This window comes from Geospiza fortis, unplaced genomic scaffold, assembly GCF_000277835.1.
Source record: "Geospiza fortis unplaced genomic scaffold, GeoFor_1.0 scaffold662, whole genome shotgun sequence".
NCBI lineage: Eukaryota > Metazoa > Chordata > Aves > Passeriformes > Thraupidae > Geospiza > Geospiza fortis.
Window position 1 is genome coordinate 97,074 of NW_005054450.1, and position 15,171 is coordinate 112,244.

General features: G+C 43.5%; 1 protein-coding gene across 4 annotated transcripts in view; it reads right to left on the reverse strand.

The window, feature by feature from the left end:
• Positions 1 to 719: 719 nt before the first annotated feature.
• PUSL1 (pseudouridine synthase like 1) overlaps positions 720 to 15,171 on the reverse strand; it is a 16,550-nt gene continuing 2,098 nt past the window's right edge. The window contains exons 3-8 of one of the 4 annotated variants that reach the window (XM_031062548.1): positions 8,793 to 8,977; positions 5,072 to 5,221; positions 3,989 to 4,162; positions 3,660 to 3,714; positions 1,930 to 2,092; positions 720 to 866 (exon numbers count right to left, since the gene is read on the reverse strand). In XM_031062548.1, coding sequence (XP_030918408.1) covers positions 796 to 866; positions 1,930 to 2,092; positions 3,660 to 3,714; positions 3,989 to 4,162; positions 5,072 to 5,221; positions 8,793 to 8,977 — 798 coding nt within the window. In that variant the 3' untranslated portion in view covers positions 720 to 795. Of the gene's footprint in view, positions 867 to 1,929; positions 2,093 to 3,659; positions 3,715 to 3,988; positions 4,163 to 5,071; positions 5,222 to 8,792; positions 8,981 to 15,171 lie in introns of all 4 variants that reach the window. The other 3 variants (XM_031062550.1, XM_005427701.2, XM_031062551.1) reach the window with 3 other exon arrangements.

Consider the following 15,171-nt stretch of genomic DNA (forward strand, 5'->3'; position numbering starts at 1 on the left):
AGTCAAGAATTTGTTTTTAAATAGACCTGAGGAGCAATTTACACATTAAAGTAAAAGTTACTCAGTGTTCTCCCCTCCCACAGCTGAAAATCCCCTGCTTAAAATTAAAATTCAAAGTATAAAAGCATCACAGAAAGTAAAAAACCCTAAATGTGCTGAAAACCAAGCAGCAAAACATCTTTAATTCCTCATCCTTCCCTCAGGCCCAGCTGCAAGGAGCCTCCAATCCAATTTTTTTACATTTTTCAATAAGATTGTGATAAAAGGAGTTCCCCTCCAGTGCTGGGAGGATTCCCCACAGGAAAAAATGGGATAAAAAAAAGAATTTCTGCTCAAGGTAAAGGATTCTTAGGGGCTGAGGCTCCCACAGTGCCAGGAATTGGAATTTTCCAGAGTTTACAAAAGTTGCAGATGAATTTTCTCACCAAGATTTAAAAATCTGAGCAAAACAGAGAGGGAGAGGCCAGAAGCTAACCTGGGGTTTTTAATAATAATTAATGAGGTGGCCAATTAAGGACAAATACCTGGGTGAATTTCAGGAAAAAAAAGCAGAAAAAAAAATAGAAAAAAAAATCTGGAAAAAACCCCAGAAAAATAATCAGGAAAAAAAAACTCCAGGAAGCACCTGGGATCTGTTTCATTCCCCCAACCCTCCCCCCTGGAAGCAGAGGTGTTGGAATATGAATTTTTATAATTTAGGAATGGGGTAACTGAGAGGTGTTTTAAAAACTTTTATGTGAAGGGTGAGACAATACAGATGTTACAATTTTTTAATTGTTTAATTTAATTTATAATTTATGTTATAAATTCCTTTCGGCTCAGCCCACAGAGCTCCTCTTCTGCTGGGGCACTTGGAGGGGCCAAATCTGAGAGGAGAGAGCAGAAAAGAACATTGATTTAGGGAAAAAATATTGATTATGGGGAAAAGAAAACACTGATTTAGGGGAAAAGGAAATATTGATTTAGGGGTAAAGAAGCACTGGGATCCTAGCTGGTTGAAAGCAGGTATTTGCAAATCTATCCCACTTCTGTAGGCTGAAAATGGTTAAATTTAAGCTAAATTGTTAAATTTTGGCTCAAATTGTTCATCATGGGAAGGTCTGGATAGGGAAAAACTCAACCCATTCTACCCCTGCCAGGGCCACCTTCCACCATCCCATATATATTCAATAATTATAATAATATATAATCATAAATAATTATAGAATAATGTATATATTAATCTATATTATAGTATATAAATTATAATATCTATTTGTTTTTCAAACCAGGACACTATTATAGATTAATTAAGATACATTAATTCTATATTATATTATAAATAATTATATCATTATTATATCAATCAATCTATAGTAAAGTTATAAAATATAATACAAAATATTATATATTGATTAATATATATTAATTTCATATTACTATAATTATATAATTATATATTAATTCATTTGTAAGATATAAAATATAATACAATATATATTAATATATATTAATTCTATATTGTTATAGAATTATATATATTAATCTCTATTATAAGATATAAAGTATAATATATAGTATATAGAATATATTGATTAATATATATTAATTACATATTGTTGTAAATAATTAGATTAATTAATCTTTACTATATAAAATATATAGAATATATTTATTAATATATATTGATTATATATTATTGTTATAAATAATTATATAATTATATTTATATATTAATCTGTACAATATAAATATTTAGAATATATTTATTATATATATTAATTATACATTACTATAAATATATAATTATATATCATAATATAGTACGGCAATATACATGATACTGTTCTATCATAATTACTATGTATATTGTTTATTAATATTTATCAATACTTTAGCCCATTAGCACTTGAGCAATGAGTGGTTCCTGATGAGCGGAGCGCTGCCCACCTGTGTGGCTGTACTCCACGCTGTGCAGGAAGAGCCCCTGGGGCGGGGCCGTGGCGTGCGGGGGCAGCGCCCGCGGCTCCCTGAGCTCCAGCAGCTCCTGCAGCCGCCCCGGGGCCAACCTGCCCTGGCCCACGGCCACCAGGGCCCCCACCATCCTCCTCACCTGGGCACACAGGGGAGATAGTTCTGCCGTCAACCTGACAGGAACCAGCCTGGCTTAGCGCCAGGCCCAGCGTCTCATCCACCTCCAATTCTCCAGCCCCGATTCTCATTTCAATTCTCCACTTCCAAAAGTCCACCCCCAATTCTCCATTCCCCAATTCTCCATTTTCAATGCTCCGCTTCCAAATCTCCATCCCCAATTCTCAATTCTCCATCCCCAATTCCCCATTTTAATTCTCCATCCCAAATTTTCCATCCCAAATTCTCCACTTCAATTTTCCATCCCCAATTCTCCATTTCCAGTGCTCCACTTCCAAATTTCCATCCCCAATTCATTTCTAATTCTTCATCCCCAATTCTCTGTCCCCAGTTACTCACCTCCAATTCTCCATTTCAATTCTCAATCCCAAATTTTCCATCCCCAATTCTCCATTTCCAATTATTCACCTCCAAATCTCCATCCCCAATTAATTTCCAATTTTCCATCCCCAATTCTCAATTTCAATTCCCCCTCCCCATTCCTCATGGAAAATTCTCTGCCCCAAATTCTCCACCCCCAGTCCCCCCTCCCCAATTTTCCAACCCCACCTCAATCCCTGATTTGGATTTTTAAAAAATTCCATTTTTGACCTTTCCAAACTCTCCCAAACCCTCCCTGCAGCGCTGGAACAAATCCCTGGGCTGAGTTTGTGACCCATTAATTAAAAAATAAATAAACCAAAGCCCCCTGAGCAACCTGCTCATGATCAGCACTTCAAAAATATCCAACAATCCAAGGTGGTTTTATCCAGAGGGAAATTTTGGGACCTTGGAGTGCCCAGAATTTCTCTCCAAGCAGCTCAAATCCTCCCCTCTGTTATTTCATCCTCCCTCACTAGAGGTCATTGCATGCCACGACTTTGCTGCCTCCACAATTCAGGAAAAATCAGATTAAAAATCAGATTATTGGCACCCATCAGATTAAAAATCAGATTAAAAAATCAGATTATTGGCAGCCATCAGACTAAAAATCGGATTATTGGAACCCATATCTGTAGGTTTGGTGCCTCCACATATAAAAATATACATGTTCAGCTTCCTAAATGGTTAAAATATGAACATATAAAATATTAAAATATTAAGATAATTATAATATATAATTATATAATAATTATTATTTTGAAATTATTTCTAAAAAACACAGGGGAGTTTCAGGGCATAGGGAGAATTTCTGCAGTTTGTAAAGGAAAAAACACCCTTTTTAAAATTTTTTTTCGAAAAAAGCCAGGAAGTAAAATTCCAGACAGCTTTTCCTAGGCTCAAATCCACTGAGCACGGGAAAAAATTAAAAAGAATTTTTAAAAAGGACAGAGATTGTGAAAAACACAATTTTTTCCATCCTGCCACCTGATTTTGTGAAGGTTTTGGGCACAAATTTAGGAGATTTTGGGATCAAATAAAGAGCCCAAGTTCTTGTGAGTGCCACACAGCTGGAACATTGCTAAAATAATCGATTTTTAGATGAATTAATTAATTTTAAAGTTAGTTAATAAATTTAAATTTGGGTTGGCAGCAGCTGCAGGCAGTACCTGTCGGTACAGGAAGGATTTGCTCTTCACCTTCACCTCCCAGAACTCCAGTCCCCTAAAAAAAAACCAAAAAAAGAGCATTTTAATCAAATTTCGGGTGGTTTTTAACACTGGGCTCTCACCTGTGCAGGTAGGAAAATAAAACCCAACTCCTTGACAGAGGTGGATTTTAGCCATGAATGTAAATGACACAAAAAAAGAGTGTAAATGACACAAAAAATGAGTGTAAATGACACAAAGCCCCTCCCAGGAGCTGCTCCCTGCCAGTCCCACGCTGCAGCCTGTCCCAGCTGGGTGCTGCCCACAGCCCTGAGTGCCTGGGCTCTCACCTGTGCAGGGGGTGCTGGCCCAGGAGGCCGTGGCCAGGCTGGAGCTGCAGCAGCTGCAGGGTCCTGACGGGGTTCTGCGCCGCGGCCTCGGCGTGCGGGGAGCGGAAGGTGCTGAAATCGTGGGTGCCCAGCAGGAGCTGCGCTGCTGCCCTCATGGCTGGGATGGGCAGGGGGCTGCAGTGCACAGAGCCTGCTCGGGGCACTGCGACTGAGCCAGGCTTAGAGCTCAGAGCCAGGGCACTGAGCCGGCCTTAAACACCAGGGACTCACAGCAGGCTCAGAGCCCACAGAGCTATGCCAGGCTCTAACACCAAGGAATTACACCAGGCTCAAACCCTAATAAATTAGTTACACCAGGCTCAAAGCCCACAGAATTACACCAGGCTCAAACCCCGGGAATTACACCAGACTCAAACCCTAATAAATTAGTTACACCAGGCTCAAACCTCAAGGAATTACACCAGGCTCAAACCCCATAGAATTATGCCAGGCTCAAACCCTAATAAATTACACCAGGCTTTAACTCCAATGAGTTACACCAGGCTCAAACCCCATAGAATTACACCAGGATCAAACCCCAATAAATTAGGCCAGGCTCAAACCCCAGGGAATTACACCAGGGTCAAACCCCAAACTCCTTTTAAGGCAGGAAATCAGAGCTCTGACCCATCTCCTTGTCCTCTGTGACTGCTCCAACATCCAGAAAAGGGTTTGGGTTTCCAGGTCCTGACTGGTTTCCAATCTGAGCAAAATGAGCAGCCAAAAACCCTGCCCAAATTCTATTTCAACTTTTTTTGGGGGGGATGGGCACTCCAAGCCTCCCTGGGCAGCAATTCCCACATTTAACAACTCTTTAAAAGGGGAAATTCCTCCTAAACCTCTCCTGGGACCCTTAAACCCTCCTGATGTCCAGCTTAAACCCCAGCCTGAGGCCATTCCCTCTCCTCCTGTCCCAGAGCCCAACCCGGGGCTGTCCCCTCCTGTCAGGGACTTGTTCAGAGCCAGAAAATCCCATTTTTTCCCCTCCCAGCCCTGATTCGCTAATTTCCTTGCAGAGGAGCCTCCCCAGGGAGCTGCACTCACCCTCCTGGGGGAGCCCAGCACAGATCCTGCTCGAAGACGGGGATTTGGGAGCGGTGGGCACAGCCCAGCAGCAGGCGGTAGATGTAGGTCCTGGAGAGGGCACAGAAACGGGCATGGAAGGTGCTGGAAACCCGCTGGGCACTGAGGATGCTGTGGGACACAAGGGACAGGGACACAGAAATTCCAAAGCTTTCCCACTGGAAGGTGCAGGGCACTCACTGGGCACTGAGGATGCTGTGGGACACAAGGGACAGGTGACAAGGACACAAATTCCAAAGGTTTTCCATTGAAAGGGACACAGAAATTCCAAAGCTTTTCTATCAACAGGGACACAAATTCCAAAGGTTTTCCATTGAGAGGGACACCAACATTCCAAAGCTTTCCCACTGGAAGGTGCAGGGCACTCACTGGGCACTGAGGATGCTGTGGCACACAGGGGACAGGGACACCAAAATTCCCAAGTGAGAGGAAGGAACTCCCCTCTGTTCCCCCCAAACAGCTCCTGGAGCAGATGGAGATGCTTTCAAGGAGGTCCCTTCCCTCAGGACCTGCAGGACTTTGTGCAGCCAGGAAAATCCAGGAAAATCCAGGAAAATCCCAACATCAGAGGGGTGGGGTGGGAGTGAACAGCAGAACTCTCTCAGCCCCAAAAGCCATTCCCATGAGTGTCCACCCATCTCCCACCAACCCCAAAACAGCCAAAAAGGAGCTCCCAGGCACCTGAGCTTCCCCGTGTTCCTCTATAGGCAGCAGGGAGAAAACTCCCTGTTTCTCCAAACCCAAAATCACCACCCCACAGAGCCTGGGAGGCAGAGAGGAGGGCACAGAGAGCAAATTCTCCCTGCCAGGGAAGGAAATGGAGCTTCCCTGAGCTCCTGCAGCTCTCCCAGAAGCGTTCTCTGGACTGGATGTGACTCTCCCAAAATCCAAAATGCAAAATCCAAAATAAAAAATCAGAAATGCAAAATCCAAAATGCAAAATTCACAATCCAAAATCCATAATCCAAAATGCAAAATGCAAAATCCAAAATCCCAAACGAAAAACCCTGCTCAGAGCCACCACCCCTGCAGGTGCTGCTTGAGAGGAGAGCTCTCCTTACAAGGGAATTTTCTCCTGCTGTTTTGCCTCTCTGCCTTTGGAATTCAGTGAGGAGAAAGGAGCCAGGGCAGCCAAAAACCCAGGATAGATTTGGGACCACAAATGTCTTTATTTACTTTAAGGAAAGTTGGTGCTCTGGGGATTTTTGGCCTCTGGATCTCAGCCCTCCCTGCCCTGGCTCAGAGCACAGAGGGAGAAATGAGAGTTCCTGGAATTTGCTTTGGGCCCAAATTGGGGTTCTGAGTGCTTCAAGATTTGTCTCCAAAAAATAAAATGCTGCCACAAAGATTTGCACAAACAATCCCAGGAATTGCTCCAGTGCCATAAACCATCAGGAGAAATGCAAATCCCATCCTCCAGGGTTTGAAGGAGGAGCTCCAGCCTCCTCCAAACACCAGAATAAAATGATGACATTTATTTCCCTCTGTCTGCATGCCTCCACAAGCACCCAGGCTGCCTTGAGCTAGCACTTGTGTGGTTTTGATTAAATAACCATCCTTGTAGGGAGGTTCTGTCACAGGAGTTTATTTCTGCTCACAGAATTCCTCAGCGCAAGCAGCTTTTCCTGTTGCAATTGTTCCTTTCAGCTAGGAATGGTTTTGTCCAGAATGTTCTCCAGCAGCTGCCTTTCAGATTTCATATTCCAAAGATTTTCTAGATTTCAGATTCCAAAGATTTTCTTTCTCTGCATTTCAGAGATCCCATTTTTAAATCTCATTTGCTGAGATCCCATTTTTAAAAATGATGGTAAATAAAGAACTGTGGCTTTTTTTTTATTTTTTACATTTTTTAGCATTTCCAACAGGGCCTGAATTTTGAGATCAAAGAGAAAAAAAAGCCCAAAGACATTTAATTAGAAATGGAAATGTATGAGAGAAAAAATCCACCTGTTCTCTCCACCTCAAAGCCAATTTGCAGGAGGTGGGAGGAATCCCAGCTCTGCCTTGTCACTCGAGAATTTTTATTGTGTGGTTACAAAACCAGGAACAGGAGGTGTGGGACTCCTACACCGCCAGTCCCACCCTGAGGGCAGCAGAACCCTCCTGAAACAGCTCCAAATATTCTGAATATATTCTCTGATTGAAATATTCTGATTTTTGGGGGATGGTGTTGGGATCTGAAATGCAAAGAACTCTCAGAACTTTGGGCCTGGAAGCCAAACCTCAGAATTAAACCCAGGATTTGATTTTAGACCTTGGAAAAAGCTCCAAACTTAGGTGTTAGAAGTGAAAATGTGGATTTATAGTTTAAAGCAGAGACAGGTTAAGGTAAGTAGAGAAAAATTTAGAGTTTTATCTGAATATCCCAAGTCCTTTGAGCACTGAAGGTTCTCTCCTCTCCTTTAATCTCTTCATATCCCCCACCCTGAACTTCAAAAAAAGTGCATTATTTACATGCAGGAATTACTGGATAGGGACCAGTTTTTCCTGCTCTTGCACTAAAACCAAGCCAAAATAAAGGAATGTTTTGCTCTGCACTTGTTGCAACCCAGGGAATTCCTCTGGCTGCCCTGGAGGACTCGAGACCCTGTCAGAGGGCTCAGAGACCCTGGCACAGAGCCCCAACCCCTGTGCCTTTGATTTAGCCCTTGGGAAAAACAATCACCAACCTTTACATGAAGAATTACAGGTCAAGAAAGTTTAAGTAGAATGATAGTGAAGTTATCACAGGGTGAAAAATAGATTTTTGGGGTTTTTAGAATGGGGGTTCAAGGGGCAAGATGGAGGGATCTGGGCATGTCCAGCCTTTCTCCTTCTTCTTCTTGGCCTCCATCTCCTGCTGTGCTGGTGGCACTTTTGGATTGGTTTAGAGTAGAAGCTCACTGTCTAACATAGGTGATAGGTATTGGGAAATAATTGTAAACATTGTACACATAGTTTTTAGGATAAAAAGATAACACCAGTGTGTGAATTTTTCATCACTTGGGGTCACCAGTTGTGGTGGTGTTTGCAGGGGACCCAGGATGAGGGAAGAGAGGAGGATCTGACTCTATGTTTCAGAAAGCTGATTTATTATTTTATGATATATATTATATTAAAACTATACTAAAAGAATAGAAGAAAGGATTTCATCAGAAGGCTCGCAAGGAATAGAAAGGAATGATAATAAAATCTTGTGACTGACCAGAGAGTCCGAGACAGCTGGGCTGTGATTGGTCATTAATTAAAAACAACCACATGAGACCAATCAAAGATGCACCTGTTGCACTCCACAGCAGCAGATAATTATTATTTACATTTTGTTTCAGGAGAAAAAAATCCTAAGGAAAGGATTTTTCATAAAACCTGTCTGTGACACACCACCCAGGGGCAGGCAGAGTGCTTCTGTCTGTCCTGCTGAGTGCACCTCGGCTGGACAGGAGAAAAAATTTTATAGATAAGAAACAATTTTATAGATAAGAAACAATTTTATAGGTAAGAAAAAAATTTATAGATAAGAAAAATATTATAGATAAGAAACAATAAACAACCTTGAGAATGAGAAGTGAAGAGTTCTGACTCCTTCTTTGAGCACCGGGCAGGGAAGAGAGACATTTAACACCTTGGGGTCACTGTGAGCAGCGGAAATCCCGAGATTCTTGCAGTAAAGTAAGGCAAAATAAAGGATTTCTGCCTGACTCACCGGATGGGCTCGGGTTTGAGGTGGTGGTTGAGGCCCTGCAGCAGCTGGGGGCCAGTGAAGGGCGCCCTGCCCGGGGCCCTCTGGATGTCCAGGTGGGCGGCGTTGGCCAGGGCGTGGACGCCGCTGTCTGTCCGGCTGGAGATGTGGAACTTGATGGGAGCGCTGGGCTTCAGCTGCTCTGCTGCCTTCTGCAAGCAAACAGCAAAACTGCAGCAACAATTTGGCAAAAATTCAGAAAAAATCGGTAATAATTCGGCAGAAAATTCAGCAAACAGTCAGAAAAAATTCAGCAATAATTCAGCAATAATTTAGCAAAAATTCAGCAATAATTCAGCAATAATCTAGCAAAACTGTCCTCCTCCTGATGCCTTGTGAAGGCTGACCTAGGACAGAGGCTGGACAGAGTTAAAGAATAAAGCAGGGATTGGGGAGAAAGATCTCCTCAATGGATCCACCTTGAGCAGCTCAAGAGCCCAGCCAGGGCTGCACCCAGGATGAACCAAAATGGTCCCAAAAAATGGATGATCAGTCACAAAATAATAAGTTTTAGTCCGTTTGCATCTTGGAGTGAATTGTCCAATTCCAGCTTTAGCCCATGCAGTCCCATCCTTGTTTTTCTCTCCCCAGCCCACGGTGTTTGTGCTCCTGGGCTGAGATTTGGATCATTTGTCCTTGGTGCCCAGCTGGAGCAGGAATTGTTTTGTCTCCCTGCTCTGCGCACAGAGCTCACCATCCCCTGATATGGAGCCCAGACCCACACACTAGAGCAGCGCAGAATGTGAAAAATAGAAAATCCAAAACCTGAGGCATCACTCCTGGCTAACCACACCTTGTGCTGCTTCCAGAGGAGTTTGGAGTTACTGTGGGTTATAAAGAATTGAGGGTTTGGGGGAATTTCTCCTAAAATCAGTGATTTCTCAGCTTCTGCCCTGAAATCACCTCATACAGAGGATCCAAAATGCCATGAGAGTTTCCTTAGGGGGATAAAATAAAGTCAAAATAAAATAGTAAAAATTAACTACTATCTATCCTCTGCTTTGTGTCCTGTGAGCTTCCTTAAGAGCACAAAAGAAAGTGAAAAATATTCATTTCTTTGTCTGCTTTGTGTCATATTAGCTTACTTAAATGCACAAAATAAACTGAAAAATATTCATTTCTTTGTCTGCTCTGTGTCCTGTGAGCTTCCTTAAGAGCACAAAATAAAGTGAAAAATGTTCATTTCCTTATCTGCTTTGTGTTGTTGGGTGAGGGGGAAAAAACAGAGGATCACCCATTTCAGCTCATTTAAACCCAAACCCCAGACAGAAAATCCAGAGAAAATTACTGCAGGGAAGAAGTGAAACATCTCAAAGAGTGAAAAACCACAAAAGAAGGCAGGAAACCAAAGGCATGACTCAAAATTTCCTTCTCCTTCCCATCCCCGCTCCCGAGCACTGAACCCAGCGGTTTTTATTGGATCTTAATTTGCTACAAGAGTCAATAAAATTCGAATTGCTGACTCACAAATACCTTCCAGACTCCTGGAGGAGCGGTCAGAGCTGTGAGCTCTCAGAAATGTTCCATGAAAATGCACAGGGAGGCAGAAAAAAAAACGTAACCAAGCTGCAGGGGGAGGCCTGGGAAAAAAACCAAACTGATCTTTCCCTTCCATTTGCAGTTCACATGTGGTTACAATTAACAGGGGGAAAAATATCTGTATTTATCACCCCCAAGCAGAGAGGAGCAGACAGAAATGAAATAATTTCCTGCAGCAGACCTTGGCCTGTGCCTCAGCAATTTGTCTGAGAGCAGGGGCTGATTTTTAAGAGCAAAGTTTCTCCAGAGATGTTTGGGTTTTGCAGGCTCCTCCCTCCCTCTCTCCACCCTTTTCTCCCCGTCCTTCCTCAGCAGACAAAAACCAGCCAGTGGAAACAAGAGTTGGGAGAGACAACAGGAGAGAACATGGAAAATATCCTTTTTTTTAGGGTGCAGCACTGCTTTGGATCCCTCAGTGCATCCCAGCTCCATCTGGATCAACACAACTCTGAATTTCTCCACTAAAAACCAGACTGGAGAGGAAAAGAGGAGCAAAATCCCAAGTAAATCTGATTATTTCCCCTGTTCAGCTCAGCCAGCAAATCCACAAAGGTGCAGGACCAGGGGTTTTCCTTCCACAAATGAGATTTTTCTTCTCCAGCAGATTTTTCCCACCTTCCTGAGCATCCCAAGGAGGAATTTCACCATCAGCACCACCAAATAAATCCCAGTCTGTGAAGCTCAAAGCTTTGTGGATTTTTCCTCCAGCACAACAAAACACACTGATAATATTCCACCAACTGCTGCCCTCAGCTTCAATTTTAATATTTCATTTAATATTTCATTTATTCATATTAATATTTAATATTTCATTTCTTTGGGATGGGATAGAATCTCCTGGAAGAGAGAATTCCTGAACTGCTCAACTCCCCTTTGCAGGCAGCTGAAAAATGACCCCTTTACCTTTGCAAATATCTCCTGTCTGAATATCCAAAGTCCTTGGAGCACTGAAGGTTTCCTCCTCTTTTAATCTCTTATTATCTCCCACCCTGAATTTCAAAAAAAAGTGCATTATTTACATGCAGGAATTGCTGGATAGGGACCAGTTTTTCCTGCCCTTGCTCTCTTTCATCTGAGGTTTGGGTGCTGCTCATCCAGATCCCAATCCTGTTTGGGATCCTCTGTGGGTTCCCAGGGTGGGACTGAGGCAGGAATTAAGATTTCACCCAGCTAAAGAGAAATTAAGAAGATAAAGGAATAAATGAGTCCTGTGTGTTCTCATTTCACAGCTCTCTGCTTCCTCCTTTAAGCCATATTTTTAATTTTTTAAAATTTTTTATTTAGCAGGTGCTATAAACACTGAAATTTTGGCTTTGGCACCTGCTGGAAGGCTCTCACATCTCACCCTTCTGAATTTATCCTGAATTTTTCCACCCAGCCACATTCCTGCAGCAGCCAGGGTGGAAGTTTATCCCTCAGACACGCCAGGGATGCAGGGGGAAGCATTAATTGCATTTAGCTGCTGCGTCCTGCTTCATTCACTTCATTCACTGAGCCTTCCACAGTTGGAATTACGCTGGAATTTCCACTGCTGGCTGCCAGAATGATATGGATCCACATTCCAGCTTGCTTTTATTGCTCCCAGCTCATTTTTCCTCTCATGAACATCAGCCATGGCAGGGGAGCAAAAGTTCATCCACTTCCCTTCCTGAAATCTGAATTTAAAAAAAAAAAATCCTCCAGATTTTCCATCGACCTTTACAGGCCAATATTGGGAACGTTTTGGAAAAATAAATTTCTCTTCCCCTAGACTGGTCATGGTTTTATCCTCTGGACACAGAGGCTGCAGAGCCCTGCCAGGGAGCTGCACAATTTATTAATTACAGTGTTCTAATAATTAATAGCACGCAAGCTGCTGGTTGCAAGTGATGCCAGCCTCCCTGACTCACTGGGTGCTATGTCAGCTGAAACTAATTAAAAACCCAGTTCGTTTGCAGTTGGATGGATGAAATGGAAGTGAATGCCAGGAAGGACACGCCGAGAATGTGGATTTTGTTAGAAGAGAAGGTTTCCAAAGCAATCTGCCACGTCACTGGGATTATTATCAAAACAGAGGCTGAAGATGACAGTTCTCTTTGTCTGCTTGAAATTCTTGCTCTTTTTTTAAAGGACGTGGGGAAGGAGGTTGTACCAGAGCTGCCTTGCATAGTAAGGAGCTGGTGTTTCTCCTTTCTCTCTCTCCTCCTCCCTTTTCCTTTCACAAGGAACAATTTCTGCCCTCAGCACAAGGCTGTTGGCCAGAACAGGCTTTTGGGAGGGGAGGATGGGTCTGGACAGAAATTCCCAACAAAATGAGAAATGGGAGATGGTTCAGGCAGGTCTGAGAGGGAAGGGAACTCTGCGGATCCCAAACAACAGCAAAAAGTGAGATCTTCCTATACAGCAGAGACATTTCCAATAATTGAGACAGAGCCTGAAGTCCTGGATGTGAAAATTTCCATGAATTACTGGAGGGAGCCAAATCACAGAGCTCCAACATCAGAGGAAACGAGGCCTGGAATTTGCTTTGGGCCCATGTTGGGCTTTCAAGACTTGTCTCCAAGAAATAAAATGTTGCCAGCAAAGTTCATCCCCCTCAAAAAGAGATGAAAAGCTCCTACAAGAGACAGAGCATGAAGTCCTGGAAGTGAAAATTTCTGTGAATAACTGGAGAGAGCCAAATCAGAGAGCTCCAACCTTCCAATGAGGGGAAATGAGGCCGGGAATTTGCTTTGGGCCCAAGTCAGGCTTCCGAGTGCTGCAAGACTTGTCTCCAAGAAATAAAAGTTTATCCCCTTCAAAGGATGAAAAGCTTCTACAAGAGACAGAAGGTGAAGTCCTGGATGTGAAAAGCTCCCACAAAGAACTGGAGGGATCGAAATCACAGAGCTCCAACCTCCCCATGAGGGGAAACAAGACCTGGAGTTTGCTTTGGGCCCAACAAGCCCAAGTTGGGCTTCTGAGTACTCCAAGAAAAAAAAGTTCACTTGTCTCTAAGAAATAAAAGTTCATCCCCCTCAAAGAGAGATGATAAGCTCCTACAAGAGGCAGAGCATGAAGTCCTGGAAGTGAAAATTTCTGTGAATTACTGGAGAGAGCCAAATGACAGAGCTCCAAGCTCCTAATGAGGGGAAACGAGGCCTGGAATTTGCTTTGGGCCCATGTTGGGCTTTCAAGACTTGTCTCCAAGAAATAAAAGGTTGTCAGCAAAGCTCACACCCCTCAAAAAGAGATGAAAAGCTCCTATAAGAGACAGAGCATGAAGTCTTGGATGTGAAAAGTTCCATGAATAACTGGAGGGAGCCAAATGAGAGTTCCAACCTCCCCCTGAGGGAAAACAAGGCCTGGAATTTGCTTTGGGTCCAAATTGGGGTTCCAAGTGCTCCAAGACTTGTCTCCAAAAAATAAAATGTTGCCAGCAAAGCTCACACCCTCAAAGAGAGATGAAAAGCTCCCACAAGTATCTCTGGACTAAACCAAGGCTCCATTATCTCCAGGCAGTCGCAGGCCTCTGTCACAGAGCAGCACCAAGAACTAAAAAAGATTTGCAATGACACAGATCTGTTCAGCCCCAGCCCAAACTGACACAAAACCAACCAGCCCATCCCAGTTTCCACAAAACAGCTGCTGGAACACCAAGTCTGCACCTCCCAGGTTATTTGCTTGCAAACAAATGGCTGAACATCCTCAGAACACAATAAGGATCTCATTAGAGCTTTAATTTTGCCCTTCCCTTCACTTGCCTTCCTGGCTTTGGGGAAAGCAGTGAAGTTCAAGGCTGCACAGAAAAGGAGGAAGGAAGAGAAATTCCTGCAGGCCCCAGAAGTTTTCTATTAAAGCTGCTTTAAGGCTTCCCATGTGGTTCCAATAGATGCAGCAGCGCCCAGCATCAATAGCACCACATCAAAGCACCGAGCTGGCCTGCAAAGTGCTGATACTGGGGAAAAGGCAACACCAAATAAGCTCATGTTTGTCTTTTTCTCCTCTTCTTTTCTGCCCTAATCACCCTCCCTACCCATCTGCCTGCTCAGACACCACTGGGATAATGCAGAACAACTGCGGGGCTCACCCCACGCCCAGAGCCTGGGGCCCTGCGTGGCTCAGAGGATGAGACAAATGGGATAGAAAATCCTTTTTGGGCTCTGCACAAAATTTAGCCACTTTCTCTGCCACAGTCTCGGGGCAGGAAGCCACATGAATGCATCCTGAGAACCCTGATTCCAGCCATAATTCCTCACACTTTCCTTTCGAGTTGATGCCTCAGGCTTGGCTTTTCTATTCTCCAGATTCTGTACTGATGCCTCAGGTTTTGGATTTTCTATTTTTCACATGCTGTGCTGCTTTAGTGTGTGGGTCTGGGCTCCATATCAGGGGATGGTGAGCTCTGTGCACAGAGCAGGGAGACAAAACAATTCCTGCTCCAGCTGGGCACCAAGGACAAATGATCCAAATCTCAGCCCAGGAGCACAAACACCGTGGGCTGGGGAGAGAAAAACAAGGATGGGACTGCAGGGGCTAAAGCTGGAATTGGACAATTCACTCCAAGATGCAAATGGAGCAGAAGTTATAATTTTGTGACTGATCGTCCATTTTTTGGGACCATTTTGGTTCATCCTGGGTTCATTCTGGGGACCATTTTGGTTAATTTGGGATCATTTTGTGACCATTTGGTTCATCTTGGGTGCAGCCCTGGCTAGGCTCTTGTGCTGCCCAAGGTGGATCCATTGAGGAGAAATTTTTCCGAAATCCATGTTTTATTCTGTAACTCTTTCTAGTCCCTGTTCCAGGCCAGCCTTCCCAAGGCACCCCAGTGAGAGCAGCAGGA